Source organism: Zingiber officinale, chromosome 8B (assembly GCF_018446385.1).
Source record: "Zingiber officinale cultivar Zhangliang chromosome 8B, Zo_v1.1, whole genome shotgun sequence".
In the NCBI taxonomy this organism is placed as follows: domain Eukaryota; kingdom Viridiplantae; phylum Streptophyta; class Magnoliopsida; order Zingiberales; family Zingiberaceae; genus Zingiber; species Zingiber officinale.
Genome location: NC_056001.1, coordinates 17,275,024 through 17,294,586, shown reverse-complemented (window position 1 = coordinate 17,294,586; position 19,563 = coordinate 17,275,024). Strand labels below are relative to the sequence as shown.

General features: G+C 36.7%; 3 protein-coding genes across 7 annotated transcripts; all 3 read left to right on the top strand.

The window, feature by feature from the left end:
* Window positions 1–200: 200 nt before the first annotated feature.
* LOC122014248 (peptidyl-prolyl cis-trans isomerase CYP28, chloroplastic-like) lies at window positions 201–2,821 on the top strand (the record flags this gene model as incomplete). The annotated part of the gene is made up of 2 exons (XM_042570420.1): window positions 201–801; window positions 2,433–2,821. Coding segments are annotated over 2 exons (810 nt in total), but the record flags the coding sequence as incomplete, so codon positions are not given.
* A 2,094-nt stretch (window positions 2,822–4,915) lies between these two features.
* LOC122014554 (chaperone protein dnaJ A7A, chloroplastic-like) lies at window positions 4,916–9,931 on the top strand. Of its 3 annotated transcripts, none has more exons than XM_042570808.1 (5): window positions 4,916–5,074; window positions 5,905–6,065; window positions 7,451–7,595; window positions 7,709–7,766; window positions 9,422–9,931. In XM_042570808.1, exons 2-5 carry the CDS (start codon window positions 5,938–5,940, stop codon window positions 9,466–9,468), a joined length of 378 nt encoding a protein of 125 aa, XP_042426742.1. In that variant the 5' UTR covers window positions 4,916–5,074; window positions 5,905–5,937; the 3' UTR covers window positions 9,469–9,931. The 3 variants fall into 3 exon arrangements, with proteins under 3 accessions (XP_042426742.1, XP_042426741.1, XP_042426740.1); XM_042570807.1 differs by lacking the exon at window positions 4,916–5,074 and adding an exon at window positions 5,110–5,561 and having other exon boundaries at window positions 7,457–7,595; XM_042570806.1 differs by lacking the exon at window positions 4,916–5,074 and adding an exon at window positions 5,338–5,561.
* A 440-nt stretch (window positions 9,932–10,371) lies between these two features.
* On the top strand, window positions 10,372–17,910 carry LOC122014552 (chaperone protein dnaJ A7A, chloroplastic-like). 3 transcript variants are annotated; one of them, XM_042570805.1, is made up of 8 exons: window positions 10,372–10,529; window positions 11,360–11,520; window positions 12,906–13,050; window positions 13,164–13,221; window positions 14,879–14,921; window positions 16,330–16,378; window positions 16,467–16,547; window positions 16,640–17,910. In XM_042570805.1, the coding sequence occupies exons 2-8, from the start codon at window positions 11,393–11,395 to the stop codon at window positions 17,477–17,479; spliced, it is 1,344 nt and encodes a 447-aa protein (XP_042426739.1). In that variant the 5' UTR covers window positions 10,372–10,529; window positions 11,360–11,392; the 3' UTR covers window positions 17,480–17,910. The 3 variants fall into 3 exon arrangements, with proteins under 3 accessions (XP_042426739.1, XP_042426738.1, XP_042426737.1); XM_042570804.1 differs by lacking the exon at window positions 10,372–10,529 and adding an exon at window positions 10,660–11,016 and having other exon boundaries at window positions 12,912–13,050; XM_042570803.1 differs by lacking the exon at window positions 10,372–10,529 and adding an exon at window positions 10,667–11,016.
* The last annotated feature ends 1,653 nt before the right edge of the window (window positions 17,911–19,563 follow it).

Genomic DNA, 19,563 nt, shown 5'->3' with positions numbered 1-19,563 from the left:
TTGAAAAATATAAGACTCGGCGCTTCGGACCGGACCGGACCGGACCGACTTAGACCCCTCCCCCTGCCACTTGCTGGTTATCCGGTAAATGTAATGGCGTCGTCGCCAGCACTCTCCCCTGCATCTCCTCCCCTCCTCCGCCACCACCGCGGCTGCCGCCGCCGCCTCCTTTCCACCCAAGCCCACTTCCTAATTCCTAACGCCCTCCTCCAACGCCGCTCCTTCATCCTATCCTCTGCCTCCTCGCCCAACCCAGCGCCGCCGACACCGCCTCTCTACCCGACCAGCCACTGCCATCCATCGTCACCGATCGTGTCTTCTTCGATTTCGGCTTCTGCCCCAGCTACCTCCGTTCGGACCGGCCTCTTGGCTTCGACCTCGCTTCCTGCCCCGACACCGAGCCCCTCGGCCGCGTTGTGTTCGGCCTCTACGGCAAGATCCTTCCTCAGACCGTCGCCAATTTCAAGACGGCATGCGCCTCCGCGGCCTACCGCGGGACGCTCGTCCACAAGATCCTCCAGGGCCAGTTCTTTGTCGCCGGCCGCCAGGGGCGGAAGGAAAAGGGGGAGGTCCGGCCGCCAACTGGGCTGCTGCGCAACATGGAGACCGTCGACCCCAAGGCGTTCCAGCTGAAGCATTCTAGACCTGGAACTCTATCATTGTGCTTGTCGGAGAACGATGATGACGAAGCCGTCAAGCTGGAACCGGACTACCACAACTTGGAGTTTCTGGTGACCACTGGGCCGGGGCCATGCCCGCAGCTTGACAACGAGAACATTGTGTTTGGCACTGTGCTCGAAGGTAAGTTGTTTGATGAATTGCTCTTAGCCTAGTCAATGTTATTACTGATTAGAAATTGTTGTCTGTCAAGCTTTGTTGCCCTAAATCATTTTATCCACTCAAAATGCAATGAAGCATCTTGATAATAAATTTGTGCTTGTTGCCTTGGAAGAACATCATTCCATCTGAATTAGATGCCGTTTATCTAGAATTAAACTCAACTGCAGTATAAGTTGAATAGTGCAAAGTTTAAAGTTAACTATTACTACGAGTTGACTTGTATATCTTGCAAGCAGTGTCTCTAGCTTTCATTCGTTGTGCTCAGAAAGATGGTTGTAGAAATTTTATTCAATCAAGTTCCTGATTACAAAGTCAAAGGGATGGCTCAACTAGGCAATATGGACTGTGGTTGTTCAAGAGCAAACAAAATTGGGTATATATGGAAGGGCAATAGAGGTAGGGAAGGTTGGATGATAATAATATACACAAATATTAAAATATACCTAAAATGTTCAACAACACTAAGGAAAAGTAAGCCCTTCTATTTGGTATTGATTATGAGCTCCATTAAAGGCTCATGCTAGTAATTCTCAAAGTCACTTTTATCTATTTTAGTTATGCAGCATTTTTGAGTCTTCATTTACTTATCAGACTTACTAATTCTAATTGATTCAACCTGTCCACTACAAAATCTATAAGCTGTCTTTGAACAAGTTTATACCATCTTAGCCTATTTTCTCTCATTTATTTGGATAACTACTAGTTTTCAAAATTTACCCTAGAAAACTGATCAAAATTTTCCTAGCACTCTTTCGGCATAAATGCTAGATTCATCTCTGTGTGAGTATAGATCTACATATCAAACACCTCACATAAAAGAATCATGGTTTTCTTACACTATACTCTTACTAAGGTTCCTCATGTTTGCGTGTGAATAGCCTGCATAGGGTAACCAAAGAATCCATGTAACATAGTAAAAATTACTAACTAAATTTACTCCAAGAAGTCAAATGCACTTTTATCATTATAATAGTTTTGTGCACTAATTGATGGTCTGCCTTCCAACATTCTGTTACCACAACTTGAATCTGAACCAATTACATGTCAATGAGCGACTATTTATTTCAATCTGAGAAATCTTTGTGGTCTAAATGCATAATTGGAATTCTCATATTGATTATTTAAGCTTAGTCAAGTATTATTGCAAATGTTTGTATGTACGGGGAGTCAAACCGGCTTGCAATTTGTACCAATTCTTTGATCACACATTCACTTGTGCACACACATATATTTGCAAATTTATAGACTAAAGTTTGTTAATCCTGTGATTTTGTTTAACCATTTTTCAAATTCACGAAGTGCACTTTTATCTGGGATGTGGTCAACTTATGCCTCTCTTCCATAGTATGACTTCCAATTCAATGTATTGTTGTCTTTCAAAGTGGAATTCATCCTACGGCACCGAACCACATGAGAAATCCTCTAATTTTCTGATGGAATTACTACACTAGCTAAGCTCATCTTTAAGCTTCTAGAGAACTTGCTTAAACTGGTTTTTTTCTTGCTTGATTTCTACATGTTCCTAAATTTTTGACCAGTAATCATTAACTTATCTGATATTAATGTGGAAGTTTCATATTGCAATACTGCAGGGATGGATGTGATCACCAACATAGCTACCATTCCCACATATAAGCCAGCCGAAAGGATTCGGCAATTCAATGATTTTGCGCAGTTTCTTGGAGATGAGAGGGCTCAGATAGCTCGTACAATGTGGAATCGACCTCTAAAAACTATTTATATCAGCAACTGCGGAGAGTTGAATGTGGCAACACCTTCGCTTTCCCCTAGTTTGCCGTAACAACTGTATAGATTCTCGTAGAGGGACATGAATTGTACATTGAAAATATACTCCCGGTTTTGTCCTACATAGTTGTATAAAGTATCAAATCAAATTGATCTACAGCTTTTTGCGAGTATAGACTTTTTGATATTTACATTAATTTTGGGCAATTTATCTAAAAATTCTCACTTGAAACCAGTGGCTCGATGGATTGCTTCTGTTCACAATTGTTTGAAACCCTGTTAGTACTGATTTAGTTTTGTTGTTTCAATTCTACGTAGAACTTCCGAAATTTATCTGAGAAAGTTAGTTATAATTCAAGAAATTGCACATATAAAAAAAGAGTACTAAGAAAACACTTGGAATATAATTAGTAGAAAAAAATAATAAATATTCTTACTTTATTATCTGAGAAAAGTTAGTTATAATTTCAACTCATGCTAAAAGTAAAGAGAATACATTAAAATGATAGTATGATACGATGTAAACATTGTTCAAGCATGTCAAGGAAATATAGTATAGTATTTAAATTAAAGAAATAAAAAAAATTATATTATATATATATATATATATAGATAGAGAGAGAGAGAGAGAGGGGGAGGGGGAATGATATTTAATATTATAATCTAATTCTAAATCTTAGGTGGCGTTTGATTTAGAGGTTTAGGAACGAGGGAATGAATTCATTCTCAAATTTTGTATTTGGTTGATGGGAATAGAATCAAGATTTTAGAATGAAACTCAAAACCTTAGGTATGAATAAAACTCACAGGGCCCTTGGGTTTTGATGGAATAGAAATGTGAATTAAATTTTGGACAAAAATATCCTTAGTATATTTGTTCAAATTTTCTTTCATTTCACACTCTCTCTTCTTTTTCTCTCTCATCATATTTTTCTCTCTCCTTATTCTATTATCACACTTTCTCTCTTCTCATTCTCTCTCATCACACATTCTCTATCATTTTCTCTCTATATTCTCTCTCATCACACATTCTCTTTCCTTATTTTCTCTCTCTTCTTTCTCTTCCATCACACTTTCTCCTCATTTTTTATCATACTTTCTCTTTTCTCAATCTCTCTTACCATTTTCTCTCATCACACTTTCTCTCTCATCATATTTTTTATCATACTTTCCTTATTTTCTCTCAACATACTTTCTCTCTCATCATACTTGCTCTCTCCTCAATATCTCATTTTCTCTCATCACACTTTCTCTCTCTTTATTTTTCCTCACGCTTTCTCTCTCACCCCAAGTTCTCTCTCATCATACTTTCTCTCTCCTCAATTATTCATTTTCTCTCTCTACTTTTTTCCCATAACACTTTCTCTCTCATCATACTTTTTCTCTTCTCAATCTCTCCTATCATGCACTCTCTCCTCATTTTTTCTCATCATACTTTCCCTCTCTTCATTTTTTTTCCATCACAATTTCTCTCTCATCATGTGTTTCTCTCGCATCTAACTTTTCCTCCTATCTAAATTTTTCTCTAAGGATAAAATAAAAAATTTAGGTTTATTCCGATTGAAAATATTCAACTAAGCAAACATTATTTTTAAGAATGATACTCAAGCTCATACCTATTCTCATTCCATAATACTATGATACCTATTCCATTTCGATTTTTAGGAGAGAACCAAACGTCATCTTAAACTGCAAAACACTAAATGATATAACTACAAGCTAAAATAGAAAAACGTCGACAGAGAGATCTACCCAAGCTCATCCTAGACGGTGAGTTACGAGTGTGGACATTGACGGTGTCATCCTAGGCGACCTCTTTTTTTTTCATTTTTTTTCTTTCTCTCATAGTAAATCCCTTTCTAAATGCTATCGGCCCTAGGCTACAACTTAGATTGCTTTAGACGTAGCTCTATATATATATATATATATATATATATTTATTTATTTTGAAAGATTATATTTCAAAAAAATTTAAAGATAAAGATAGATAAAGGGATTGAATTTCACACTTGGCATTTTCAAATGTCTACGGGATTTGAGCTACTAGTTATGTTAGGCTACCCATTTAAACCCATCTTTAGTTTCCCGGATTTACTCCGCTGGGCGATTGGAAATTTAAGTGGGTCGGACTAGTCAGGTCAGAATAAATTTGATTGCAAGGGCCGGATCTGAATTATAAAAAATAAAACAAGTTAAAACTAAAATTATTAACCCTGATAACACCGTGTTGGCGTTGGTTGTGACCCACCGAACCTTCACCAACCTTCTTAAACACCGCTATTAATATAATTTTAATTACAAATTAATTGGGTCCCAAATTCGACGGACGTCGTGCAATTTGGCGTACCCAAGACGCCGCCACGATCCCTAACCCGCACACAAGCCGCCACGCTCTCTTATCGCTTCCCCTCGTGACCGCGAGTGGAACGCGAGAGGGCGGAAAAAGAACGACCTCCGCTTCCTTCTTCTGCCGCCGCCGCCGGCACATGTGAGAAATATTTTTCTTATCTAGAACTATTTTCCCCTCCCGAATTCTTCTGATGACGCTTTCTAGAATTCCTTTTGTCTTTTTTTTTTCTCTTTCCTATCTGAGAAGAAACAATCGCCGTCACCGTGGGCAATGATTGGATTTTCTTCCTCGTCTTGGAAGATATTTCGAATGCTTTTCCTGTTTGCGCGTCGTGATGTCTATTCGGAGTATTTTGGTTCTGAAAAAAAAAAACTAGCCGAAGACATTGAGTTGTTTCCTGATAGTTTAAAAGGAAGCGCGTTAAAGATGTGTTTTTGGTTCATATGTGGAAGATTTAGCGTACTGGGTTGAGTGGAGAGAAGGATGCCTATAGATAGTAGTGATTCCTTTCTGGGTCGATATGCAGATTTCTCCTTAAGGCAGGCTGGTGTGGATTCGTTAGCTTACAATGAGTTTGGTTGATATCCAGTTGATGGAGGTTGGAGAATATTGGATTTATGGAATGGTTAGGTTTTGACCTGTTACGAACTTGTAATGTAGTGGTAGAGCATGATATCTGGTTAAAGTTTGAGAAATTCCGCCTGTCTTCTTTTACCTGGCATGGATTTGCCTATTGGACAACAAAGTATCTACATTCTGAATTCTCTTTAGTCCGATATGTTTATAGTTTTTTGACATAGTTGCAAAAACTAATTAATATACTACTTCTTGTGCTGATAAACTACTATGATTTACAGATTTGGTGACACAGTCTTGGTCAATTGTCACTTTTTTCCTTTTTTTCTTATGTATTTTAGATTTGTTCTCTTATTTACAAGAAATGTGACGATTAATTTGTTGTCGTACAGCGGGAAGATAGAAGCTTGAAGTTGCTCAATACAATGACAACCGTCCCATGTAGAAACATTCTAGTGCCTCAATTTGGACTGCAACCTCAAGTAATATTAAGAAGTGCATCTCCAGGAGTCAAGATCTGTTTTTCTTACACGGCGCTCACACTCCAAACTGGGTAACTCTTGCTATTTCATCTCTATGTGCTTTTGTCACATGTAGTGTTTCTTTTTGGCAAAATTTACTACGTTCAAATTTCTAGGCCAAATACCTGATATTTTGGAGCATCTTTTTACCTTTTGACCTATAACTCCCCAACTAGTTATTGGAACTTGCATATGGATATTTCTTTTCTCTATCTAAACCATCATTTCCTCAACCTCACGAAATTAATGACAACTTGTTATATCTGAATACTACTACATTACTTTTGGGATTAAGCTTTATATATAACCCAACTATAATTTAGGGCATAACCTTTGTGGTTTAGGTGATCGGTTCATGTCAAATACAATTTTAGAGTACCAACCACTTTTAGCTTGTTGGCCAAACTATGCCCCTTGAACATCTAATTCAATAAACTTGTGCCTATAATTATGGTAATAGAGTGATCAATGAGTGTGGAATCCCCTTCTCACTTCAATGATCCTGTAGACAATTTCAAAGTATCTTGTGGCCAATTTGTATGTGTGAGGCTCACCAGTAACTTGAGACATGAGATTAAATGCCCTAAGATTAGTCTAATTATCCCACATCCTTAGAGTGGTTGATTTTAAGACTTAGGATCCATCTCTTATTAATGAGAGAATCCTTTCCTAAGACAAAACATGATGCTAAATCAATGATGGTTTTAAAACACTAAACCATAAGATTTGGCATGCACATCACTCACAGCGAACATAGAACCAATCTGTATGAGGGGATATGTAGAGCCAATATGTGCGAACAGACATGCACATAAAAGGGATTTAGTGGGGAATAATACTTCAGTTAGTTCCCAATTGCCCTCGTGTTGCCAGGTAAATAGATGTAAATTCATAAATCGGTTCCCTTCCTAACAAACCTAGATTTTGAGATAAATAGTCAATCGATCATCTTTGACATGGTATCAAGGACAAGATCAGGTGCTGCTAGTATTGTCTACATTTAGGAAAAACATATCTGTATTTAAGTTGGTCTTGGGGTCAATCCTGATTGCAGTATTACAATATCAAGATATATATTGATGCTAACTGTTCAAGTCTTCAAGGCAAATGATTAGCTAAATAACATTAATATGGAGCACGAGGTAAGCTCTATGTTGCGCATGAATTATAATTCACCTTCAATTGGTAAGTATCCTGTTTTGAGGCATGATTCTTTGTTGACGTGTACAACTGACAAGTGGTCATGGTTTTATCCTATTTTTGTATGGACAAAAAACATAGCTAGAGGGTTGATACCTTCCTTCTCTTGCTTGGTTTTCCTTTTATTATGTAGTTAATCTCGATCGGGAAAAACCTTCATGTCATCTTTGCAGTCTGCATTTAAGCTGACTTTCTGTCTTACACTGTCTCTTTCTAGTATCAGTCTTACATCAAGGAACAGTCTGTCATCGTCACGAGCCAGTTTTCTTGGTCAAATATCTTCATCTGCTCTGTACAATTCCAGCCCACACCTAAATACTAGGCGTAATAGGAGGGCAGAAATTGTCGTTAGAGCTGAATCTGTAAGTAACATTTGATTTTTAACTTTTTGAAAGTTGACCAGGAAAAAAGTCTGTTGATCAAATTTATCTCTGTTAGTTTTTATTTATTGTAATTTCATTGTCATTTGTTGCAGGATTTCTATTCTATCCTTGGTGTCTCAAGAAATGCAAGTAAATCCGAAATAAAAAGTGGCAAGTATACTTCATATGAGCTATACTTTACTTTTCTGGTTGATATTAGTGCAATACTAGTTACATTCGTTTTAATAGGCCTCTTGCCTTTGCTGCCAAATCGTTAAGTGTATTGTAGAATGCTTCCCAGAATCTAGCAAACATGTCTTATCTTTCTCTATAGTTCTGTTTTTTTTTTTCTAAAGATGTTGGATATAAATCTCTTATCCTTATATTTTCTTTAGTTAATCAATGTTTTTCTTTCTTTCTTTTGAAGCTTTTTGGAACAAATGCCTTATCCTTCTCTTTACATTAGAACAAAAAGTGTCTGTTCATGTTCTGTCTCGGAAGTTGTTTGATACTAATATGTCACGGCTCCAATCCTTGAAATAGTTTAATAACTAAATTAAATTTAATAATTAAATTAAATTGATATAAGTATTCAACAAACCAAAAACAAATATAAGAAAGAGAGAAACCAAGCTTGAGTGGAGAGCTTGAGAAAGATGACTAATCATCTCTGAAAGAAGTCATGCGACTCATGCCACTTAGATGGAATATCAAACTGTATTATTATGCTGGACTTGGGGATAGATGGCATAATGATGAATCAACGTAGTTGATATGAACACATTTAATAGAAGTGAATTTTGATGACTTAATCAACTACTCGAGTTGGAAAAAGTACATGAAACAAATTGAAAGAAAAAAGAAGTGGTATTGAGATTATTTGCCCTATATGTGTATGTAATTGTGAAAGATCTTTTGCTGGAGTAGAACATGAACCTAAAAAAATTGAAAGAGACAATTCAAGAACATGAAAATTGTATCATGATTTGAATATCAATGGAATAATATATCAAGAGACATTAGTTTAATTTCAATAAGTTCAATAATTTTTTTTTAGGTAAGGAAGTGAGAATACATCTCATTTTTATATTTTTTTGAGAAGTGGAAGAAAAACCTTGTTTTTTAACTGAGAAGACTGGAGAGATACTTCTTCATATTGGATTAATAGACCAAAACCTGTTTAAAGAAATTGCCAACAAATATCACAGTTTGAGGTTTTCTGCTCAAGTTCTGATTGCTGTTATATAATAGGATCTGGTTGCAGATTCAGGCTCTTAGATAATGTTGACTGTTGAGATAGAACTCCTACCAATATCATTTGTAATTTATGGATACTTTTGGCTTTTGAGATATACAAAATCAAAGGATGTTACATCTGATCGTAAACAATCCCAAACTATTTTGACAGTTGATGTTTATGGAAAAGAGATATTTTATCATGTGATAAAGGTATACTCATTATCTGAAAAAAATATACTTTAAATACTAGAATATTTAGAAAGTGTCCATTAGAGGTTGCATCCTCAAAAAACAAGAAAAATCAGTTGAGTTTGCAAGCCTATGTAATTCAACTTGCAGGGCAGAGCCTTATGCTAAGTATGTAAGATTTTAGGTCTCGTTTGGTCTTCTAACTGTAGCATGGTGATAATGTTTTATTAATATATTGGCACATCGCCATGCTTAAGACTACAAGATAACTTGTACTTTAGCGAACTATCTCCTAGTCTTTTCGTCATTGAACTCTTCTTATCCCAAATTTATCTATTGCCGTAAACAATTTATCTACAATTAACTACTAAGATGGTGCTTGTTTTGTTGTCGTGCAGCATACAGGAAGCTTGCTAGGAGTTATCATCCTGATGTCAATAAGTGAGTGTAAAGTGTGTTTTATGTGTTAAATGGCAACATTTATGATGGTTGTTGTTGACTTGTTAGGGTTGGAGTGTGTGTGTTATTTGTTCAAAATCATGAAATAGAAGATAGTATACTGCTTTCAGAAAAACAAATAAAAAAATATTTTGTGTTTAAGAATTATAATCACATTAAGTTGCAATGTGGTACTTAATCTGGGTTATGGAAGTTTGGACTATATTATGAATTCAGGAGCATCATGTGCATTTAAAATAAATGATGTGATTGATATTAGTGAAGTATGACCCCATAGAAAGTGTCAATTTTTTATGCTTTTCGTGAAGATTTGTACCATTATCATTCAAGCAGCAGGTTAATCAATGCTTATCCAGCTTACCACTGCTACTTCATTCTTGTCATCCAATTTAGAATTTCTGTCACCTCATACTGAAAGGTAAAACAGAACGCTTGACTAGAAAGCGCCAATTTTTATGCTTGACATGAAGACTTGTACCATAATCATTGATCCAGTAAGCAAGTTAATCAATGCTTATCCAGCTTATTGCTGCTACTTCATGCTTGTCATCAAATTTAGAATTTATGCCACCTAATACTGAAAGGCAAAACAGAATGTTCCTGCTAATTAGGTTTATCAATTTTAAATATTAACAAACTAAACATTGGGCATTTTTTTCTCCTCTGTTTCGGCGGTGAGCTTTCCTTGAAGTGGCGAGCCAGCTGTCACGCCTGGCAGGGCTAAGCAGGATTTGAGTGTGCCAGACTATCTCCCATCGGCGAGCGGCTGATCGGTCAGCGCTATCATGTGAGATGCTCCTTAGGGGTAATGCATATATTGACTTGTCTTCTATCTGCTATTAATATAATTTTAATTACAAATTAATTGGGTCCCAAATTCGACGGACGTCGTGCAATTTGGCGTACCCAAGACGCCGCCACGATCCCTAACCCGCACACAAGCCGCCACGCTCTCTTATCGCTTCCCCTCGTGACCGCGAGTGGAACGCGAGAGGGCGGAAAAAGAACGACCTCCGCTTCCTTCTTCTGCCGCCGCCGCCGGCACATGTGAGAAATATTTTTCTTATCTAGAACTATTTTCCCCTCCCGAATTCTTCTGATGACGCTTTCTAGAATTCCTTTTGTCTTTTTTTTTTCTCTTTCCTATCTGAGAAGAAACAATCGCCGTCACCGTGGGCAATGATTGGATTTTCTTCCTCGTCTTGGAAGATATTTCGAATGCTTTTCCTGTTTGCGCGTCGTGATGTCTATTCGGAGTATTTTGGTTCTGAAAAAAAAAAGCTAGCCGAAGACATTGAGTTGTTTCCTGATAGTTTAAAAGGAAGCGCGTTAAAGATGTGTTTTTGGTTCATATGTGGAAGATTTAGCGTACTGGGTTGAGTGGAGAGAAGGATGCCTATAGATAGTAGTGATTCCTTTCTGGGTCGATATGCAGATTTCTCCTTAAGGCAGGCTGGTGTGGATTCGTTAGCTTACAATGAGTTTGGTTGATATCCAGTTGATGGAGGTTGGAGAATATTGGATTTATGGAATGGTTAGGTTTTGACCTGTTACGAACTTGTAATGTAGTGGTAGAGCATGATATCTGGTTAAAGTTTGAGAAATTCCGCCTGTCTTCTTTTACCTGGCATGGATTTGCCTATTGGACAACAAAGTATCTACATTCTGAATTCTCTTTAGTCCGATATGTTTATAGTTTTTTGACATAGTTGCAAAAACTAATTAATATACTACTTCTTGTGCTGATAAACTACTATGATTTACAGATTTGGTGACACAGTCTTGGTCAATTGTCACTTTTTTCCTTTTTTTCTTATGTATTTTAGATTTGTTCTCTTATTTACAAGAAATGTGACGATTAATTTGTTGTCGTACAGCGGGAAGATAGAAGCTTGAAGTTGCTCAATACAATGACAACCGTCCCATGTAGAAACATTCTAGTGCCTCAATTTGGACTGCAACCTCAAGTAATATTAAGAAGTGCATCTCCAGGAGTCAAGATCTGTTTTTCTTACACGGCGCTCACACTCCAAACTGGGTAACTCTTGCTATTTCATCTCTATGTGCTTTTGTCACATGTAGTGTTTCTTTTTGGCAAAATTTACTACGTTCAAATTTCTAGGCCAAATACCTGATATTTTGGAGCATCTTTTTACCTTTTGACCTATAACTCCCCAACTAGTTATTGGAACTTGCATATGGATATTTCTTTTCTCTATCTAAACCATCATTTCCTCAACCTCACGAAATTAATGACAACTTGTTATATCTGAATACTACTACATTACTTTTGGGATTAAGCTTTATATATAACCCAACTATAATTTAGGGCATAACCTTTGTGGTTTAGGTGATCGGTTCATGTCAAATACAATTTTAGAGTACCAACCACTTTTAGCTTGTTGGCCAAACTATGCCCCTTGAACATCTAATTCAATAAACTTGTGCCTATAATTATGGTAATAGAGTGATCAATGAGTGTGGAATCCCCTTCTCACTTCAATGATCCTGTAGACAATTTCAAAGTATCTTGTGGCCAATTTGTATGTGTGAGGCTCACCAGTAACTTGAGACATGAGATTAAATGCCCTAAGATTAGTCTAATTATCCCACATCCTTAGAGTGGTTGATTTTAAGACTTAGGATCCATCTCTTATTAATGAGAGAATCCTTTCCTAAGACAAAACATGATGCTAAATCAATGATGGTTTTAAAACACTAAACCATAAGATTTGGCATGCACATCACTCACAGCGAACATAGAACCAATCTGTATGAGGGGATATGTAGAGCCAATATGTGCGAACAGACATGCACATAAAAGGGATTTAGTGGGGAATAATACTTCAGTTAGTTCCCAATTGCCCTCGTGTTGCCAGGTAAATAGATGTAAATTCATAAATCGGTTCCCTTCCTAACAAACCTAGATTTTGAGATAAATAGTCAATCGATCATCTTTGACATGGTATCAAGGACAAGATCAGGTGCTGCTAGTATTGTCTACATTTAGGAAAAACATATCTGTATTTAAGTTGGTCTTGGGGTCAATCCTGATTGCAGTATTACAATATCAAGATATATATTGATGCTAACTGTTCAAGTCTTCAAGGCAAATGATTAGCTAAATAACATTAATATGGAGCACGAGGTAAGCTCTATGTTGCGCATGAATTATAATTCACCTTCAATTGGTAAGTATCCTGTTTTGAGGCATGATTCTTTGTTGACGTGTACAACTGACAAGTGGTCATGGTTTTATCCTATTTTTGTATGGACAAAAAACATAGCTAGAGGGTTGATACCTTCCTTCTCTTGCTTGGTTTTCCTTTTATTATGTAGTTAATCTCGATCGGGAAAAACCTTCATGTCATCTTTGCAGTCTGCATTTAAGCTGACTTTCTGTCTTACACTGTCTCTTTCTAGTATCAGTCTTACATCAAGGAACAGTCTGTCATCGTCACGAGCCAGTTTTCTTGGTCAAATATCTTCATCTGCTCTGTACAATTCCAGCCCACACCTAAATACTAGGCGTAATAGGAGGGCAGAAATTGTCGTTAGAGCTGAATCTGTAAGTAACATTTGATTTTTAACTTTTTGAAAGTTGACCAGGAAAAAAGTCTGTTGATCAAATTTATCTCTGTTAGTTTTTATTTATTGTAATTTCATTGTCATTTGTTGCAGGATTTCTATTCTATCCTTGGTGTCTCAAGAAATGCAAGTAAATCCGAAATAAAAAGTGGCAAGTATACTTCATATGAGCTATACTTTACTTTTCTGGTTGATATTAGTGCAATACTAGTTACATTCGTTTTAATAGGCCTCTTGCCTTTGCTGCCAAATCGTTAAGTGTATTGTAGAATGCTTCCCAGAATCTAGCAAACATGTCTTATCTTTCTCTATAGTTCTGTTTTTTTTTTTCTAAAGATGTTGGATATAAATCTCTTATCCTTATATTTTCTTTAGTTAATCAATGTTTTTCTTTCTTTCTTTTGAAGCTTTTTGGAACAAATGCCTTATCCTTCTCTTTACATTAGAACAAAAAGTGTCTGTTCATGTTCTGTCTCGGAAGTTGTTTGATACTAATATGTCACGGCTCCAATCCTTGAAATAGTTTAATAACTAAATTAAATTTAATAATTAAATTAAATTGATATAAGTATTCAACAAACCAAAAACAAATATAAGAAAGAGAGAAACCAAGCTTGAGTGGAGAGCTTGAGAAAGATGACTAATCATCTCTGAAAGAAGTCATGCGACTCATGCCACTTAGATGGAATATCAAACTGTATTATTATGCTGGACTTGGGGATAGATGGCATAATGATGAATCAACGTAGTTGATATGAACACATTTAATAGAAGTGAATTTTGATGACTTAATCAACTACTCGAGTTGGAAAAAGTACATGAAACAAATTGAAAGAAAAAAGAAGTGGTATTGAGATTATTTGCCCTATATGTGTATGTAATTGTGAAAGATCTTTTGCTGGAGTAGAACATGAACCTAAAAAAATTGAAAGAGACAATTCAAGAACATGAAAATTGTATCATGATTTGAATATCAATGGAATAATATATCAAGAGACATTAGTTTAATTTCAATAAGTTCAATAATTTTTTTTTAGGTAAGGAAGTGAGAATACATCTCATTTTTATATTTTTTTGAGAAGTGGAAGAAAAACCTTGTTTTTTAACTGAGAAGACTGGAGAGATACTTCTTCATATTGGATTAATAGACCAAAACCTGTTTAAAGAAATTGCCAACAAATATCACAGTTTGAGGTTTTCTGCTCAAGTTCTGATTGCTGTTATATAATAGGATCTGGTTGCAGATTCAGGCTCTTAGATAATGTTGACTGTTGAGATAGAACTCCTACCAATATCATTTGTAATTTATGGATACTTTTGGCTTTTGAGATATACAAAATCAAAGGATGTTACATCTGATCGTAAACAATCCCAAACTATTTTGACAGTTGATGTTTATGGAAAAGAGATATTTTATCATGTGATAAAGGTATACTCATTATCTGAAAAAAATATACTTTAAATACTAGAATATTTAGATCAAGTGTCCATTAGAGGTTGCATCCTCAAAAAACAAGAAAAATCAGTTGAGTTTGCAAGCCTATGTAATTCAACTTGCAGGGCAGAGCCTTATGCTAAGTATGTAAGATTTTAGGTCTCGTTTGGTCTTCTAACTGTAGCATGGTGATAATGTTTTATTAATATATTGGCACATCGCCATGCTTAAGACTACAAGATAACTTGTACTTTAGCGAACTATCTCCTAGTCTTTTCGTCATTGAACTCTTCTTATCCCAAATTTATCTATTGCCGTAAACAATTTATCTACAATTAACTACTAAGATGGTGCTTGTTTTGTTGTCGTGCAGCATACAGGAAGCTTGCTAGGAGTTATCATCCTGATGTCAATAAGTGAGTGTAAAGTGTGTTTTATGTGTTAAATGGCAACATTTATGATGGTTGTTGTTGACTTGTTAGGGTTGGAGTGTGTGTGTTATTTGTTCAAAATCATGAAATAGAAGATAGTATACTGCTTTCAGAAAAACAAATAAAAAAATATTTTGTGTTTAAGAATTATAATCACATTAAGTTGCAATGTGGTACTTAATCTGGGTTATGGAAGTTTGGACTATATTATGAATTCAGGAGCATCATGTGCATTTAAAATAAATGATGTGATTGATATTAGTGAAGTATGACCCCATAGAAAGTGTCAATTTTTTATGCTTTTCGTGAAGATTTGTACCATTATCATTCAAGCAGCAGGTTAATCAATGCTTATCCAGCTTACCACTGCTACTTCATTCTTGTCATCCAATTTAGAATTTCTGTCACCTCATACTGAAAGGTAAAACAGAACGCTTGACTAGAAAGCGCCAATTTTTTATGCTTGACATGAAGACTTGTACCATAATCATTGATCCAGTAAGCAAGTTAATCAATGCTTATCCAGCTTATTGCTGCTACTTCATGCTTGTCATCAAATTTAGAATTTATGCCACCTAATACTGAAAGGCAAAACAGAATGTTCCTGCTAATTAGGTTTATCAATTTTAAATATTAACAAACTACTTTTTCTATTGACATTGAGATTTCTTCAGCCTCTTGCATACTGGAAAAGTAAATGTATTGGTAATCTTGCTGCCTATGTAATATACAAACACACAAGTGACAAGCCAATCGCTTCAGCCATTTTAGAATGACTAATCGTCATAATCATAATTTATTGCAGCTAGAAATTGAGATCATATATATTGCAATGCTTTTTTGGTTTTATGTGGATCATACACAGTATTTGCTTACCCTCTTTGCTTCTAGGTAAGGCCATATTTAGAGGCCATTTGTCTTCTATGTGGTTATAGTAGTAAAGTTTGAGGTTTTTCTCTTCGATGAAGCATGGTGCTAGATCATACATATTACATATTTTTTGTTTTAAATCATATGTAGTATTTGAATACCCTCTTTGCTTCTAGGTAAGGCCATATTCAGAGGCCGTTTGTCTTCTGTGTGGCTATAGTAGTAAGGTTTGAGATTTTCCTCTTGGATGACGTATGGTGCTTGTTTTGCTGACCCTTTTTGCAGCCTAAACCGTATCCTGTAAGCCCTTTACACTGAATATAACTTGGTGACAATCATTTTTCTATTTGTTGATGTATACTGGAGTGACTGGTCATCTTTAGAAATGCAACTATTTATAATTTATTCTATAAAATATCTTAGTTAAATGATGTTTAGTGGTTTTCTATCTTCTGCAAGCTTTTTTGATATATGAGTGTTCTTAAACTTTAGGTGGTCTTATTATTGGTGTTATATGTTTCAGAGAATCAGGAGCAGAGCAAAAGTTTAAGGAGATTAGTAATGCATATGAGGTTATTCTTTTTGTTATGTTTGTTCCCAATATTTCACAATAAGCATCATTCCTTGTTTACCACTGTTACTGACAGCTCTATATTACAGGTTTTAGCTGATAATGAAAAAAAGTCTCTGTATGATAAGTACGGAGAAGCAGGCCTCAAAGGTGCTGACATGGGCATGGGGGTGCGTATGCTATGGAGGCAGATTGCCATATAAATGTTAATTTTAAATAGCCTTTTTGTAGGAATTTTTATTATTGGTTCTGTTAACTGCAGGATTTCAACAATCCATTCGATCTATTTGAGTCATTATTTGAAGGCATGGGTGGGATGGGTGGAACGAGAGGTGCTCGCAACAGACCTATGCAAGGTGATGACGAGGGTTATAATCTTGTCCTAAATTTCAAAGATGCAATTTTTGGTGTTGAGAAAGATATAGAAGTTACAAGGCTAGAAAGTTGTGGAACATGCAATGGATCTGGTGCCAAACCAGGTACAAAGACACGCAAATGCAGAACTTGTGGAGGTCAAGGTCAGGTCGTCTCTTCTGCAAGGACACCACTGGGTGTATTCCAGCAGGTCATGACTTGTTCAACTTGTGATGGTACGGGTGAATACTCTACCCCATGCAGCACCTGCAACGGGGATGGCTGTGTGAGGAAGACAAAGAAAATTAGTCTGAAGGTGCCACCAGGAGTTGACTCTGGTAGCCGGCTGAGGGTCCGGTCGGAGGGGAATGCTGGAAGGAGAGGTGGTCCTCCCGGTGACCTTTATGTCTTCATCGAAGTTCGCTCAGATCCTGTGCTTAAAAGGGAGGGAACCAACATTCTTTATGATTGCAAGGTATCCTACATTGATGCTATCTTAGGGACTACCATGAATGTTCCTACAGTGGATGGATCAATAGATCTGAAGATTCCAGCTGGGACGCAGCCAGGTTCAACTTTGGTAATGGCCAAAAAGGGTGTCCCTTACCTCGGTAAGCGAAACAACCGGGGAGATCAGTTGGTTCGAGTGCAGGTGGAAATTCCAAAGAGATTAAGCAGTGAGGAAAGAAAGTTGATCGAGGAGCTTGCGGACCTAAACAAGTCCAAGACAGCAAACAGTCGGAGATAGAAGATTGTTTGCCATTTATTGCTACCATTAGTCTTCCTGTCCCTCAGAGTGGAAGAACATCTCTATAGGAACGTTGATCACCAAGAGAATTAGGGGGGTTACACAGTATCTATTATTTAGAGATCACCAACTCCGAGCACTGTTGGAGGCATCACCATGTTGACGAGATCTTATCCTAATATGTCGACGAGGATATCCTTAAGCCACTTATATGATGATTCTTAAGATCTTACATTACAATTTTGTATGATTTGATATTAAAGTCGGGGAACACTCCCGCCATGAAACATGTATTAGCAATACTCTTCTATAGTCGGCTACATAGTTTTTCCTTCTGTTGAGATCTAAACTTAAGATTTATTGGCTTGTATAAATTTGAAGCAGTTTCTTGAATGAAACTGATCAAATGAAATCTTCCATAATTATGGACCTGTTTGCTGACTTGCCTTGAGAATTTGGAATTGTATGTGATGTGATCATGTAAGACTTTGTGCCATCTACAGAACCTATGTGGGACAAGATATTTATCACTTGTTATCTCAGTTTGGATATACCTGCTACGTCAATTGCTGTCAAAGTTTGCCGTCAGATTAAAAGCTAGCACTTTGTCTGGAAACCAGAAAATAATTGAGGCGAAAGTTGCTGGATCTGAAGATAGAGTGGGCCTACTCAAGTCCAAGCAACGACCACAAGAGAGATTCTTACTCTCGAAGTGAAAGCTTTGGTTTGCAGTGGAGCAAAGCCATATTTGAATAGTTGTAGCAAATTTTGTAGAGCACTCAACAAAGGTAATCAATTTAGCATAACTGTTTATTTTAAAGACTACTTTAGTATAAATTTTAAATTTTTAGTCGATTTTATTTAGTGGGATAAAATTTAGATAGGACTGGGCCACAGGAAGCCTGGCTCATTTTACACCTTGAGTTCTGTTGGCGCCTGAATGAATGATCACAATTAACTGTTTAACTTGTCTTCCTATAGGAAAGTTGCAAGTTCAAATACAACACTGTACTGAGGCAGAAAATAGGGTCATGATAAAATGCCTCACTGATAAAAGTGCTGGACAACCATTAGAGAGGATGGCCTGTGTGTCCTTGGGAAAAGTGAAGTTTTTTTTTTAATGAAATACCATTTCTCATGTCAATTTCAGAAATCTCCCCGTAAAACAACCTATTCTTTGCCACCTCTTGCTTTGATCCAACAGATAACAAAGTGAAGAGAAGTCTAGCTATCAGAATAGAGATGACAAAGGGAGTGGGTGACTAAATTTGTTTACCCCCTCTGTCATGAAAATAAAAAACTTTAGGGGAAATGATTAAAAAATAAAAAATAAAAAATAAAAAATTTCAATGAGCAAAAACAAAATACATATTTCCCTTCGAATTATCACATGCAATTGCATGCAGGCCCTCAATCAATGCGCGGCATGCATCCCCCAAGATACCAGACATATGAAGATCTTCCCTCCCCTCAGTCCTTTCCCTGTTCAGCGTTACTGCCATCTGCAATTCTGCATAGCACTGCACTGCACTGCACTGCACTATACTGTACTGTACTGCATGCATGCGTCTGGACAAGGCAAAGCCCTTCACTTTTTAAGGTTTGGTCTCAAGAGTCCCTACACGATAAGACAGTCCTACACTGCTGCAAAGTCATCTCCGGTCTCCTCCCACAGCCCACAGCTCTACAACTGCAGCCACCTGTTCAGGCTCTGCAGAGGAATAGATGCCACCTGTACTTCAACAGTGCGTCGCCACTTCTTTGGAAGGAGCGAGACGTGATGTAATCATTTGAATACGGATACACTTAGTCATATTCGATGCCAAGAAAGCAGCGAAGAGAGAGGAAAAAGTATCATCATCCTCCCTGCAAAAGGTCGGACAACTCATTTACATTTAATATGTGTGTGTGTGTTTTTCATTTTAATAGTGCTTGTGATTTTGGAGTTTTTTTTTAAAATAAATAACAAAGATACTCTTTGACCTCAAGACCTAAAAATACTCTCTTTGATCTCCATCAATGTCAATATCTTTCCTTCTCTTCTTTGTATTCACTCTTCTTTGTATTCACTCAAGCTCTTTCTT

Excerpts from the sequence above, each read along its gene's own strand:
- LOC122014554 (XM_042570806.1), top strand. The coding sequence starts at position 5,505 with ATGAGTTTGGTTGATATCCAGTTGATGGAGGTTGGAGAATATTGGATT. Across the intron at positions 7,596-7,708 it reads TTGTCGTTAGAGCTGAATCT|GATTTCTATTCTATCCTTGG; the intron begins GTAAGTAACATT and ends CATTTGTTGCAG. Across the intron at positions 7,767-9,421 it reads TAAATCCGAAATAAAAAGTG|CATACAGGAAGCTTGCTAGG; the intron begins GCAAGTATACTT and ends GTTGTCGTGCAG.
- LOC122014552 (XM_042570803.1), top strand. The coding sequence starts at position 10,960 with ATGAGTTTGGTTGATATCCAGTTGATGGAGGTTGGAGAATATTGGATT. Across the intron at positions 13,222-14,878 it reads TAAATCCGAAATAAAAAGTG|CATACAGGAAGCTTGCTAGG; the intron begins GCAAGTATACTT and ends GTTGTCGTGCAG. Across the intron at positions 14,922-16,329 it reads TATCATCCTGATGTCAATAA|AGAATCAGGAGCAGAGCAAA; the intron begins GTGAGTGTAAAG and ends TATATGTTTCAG.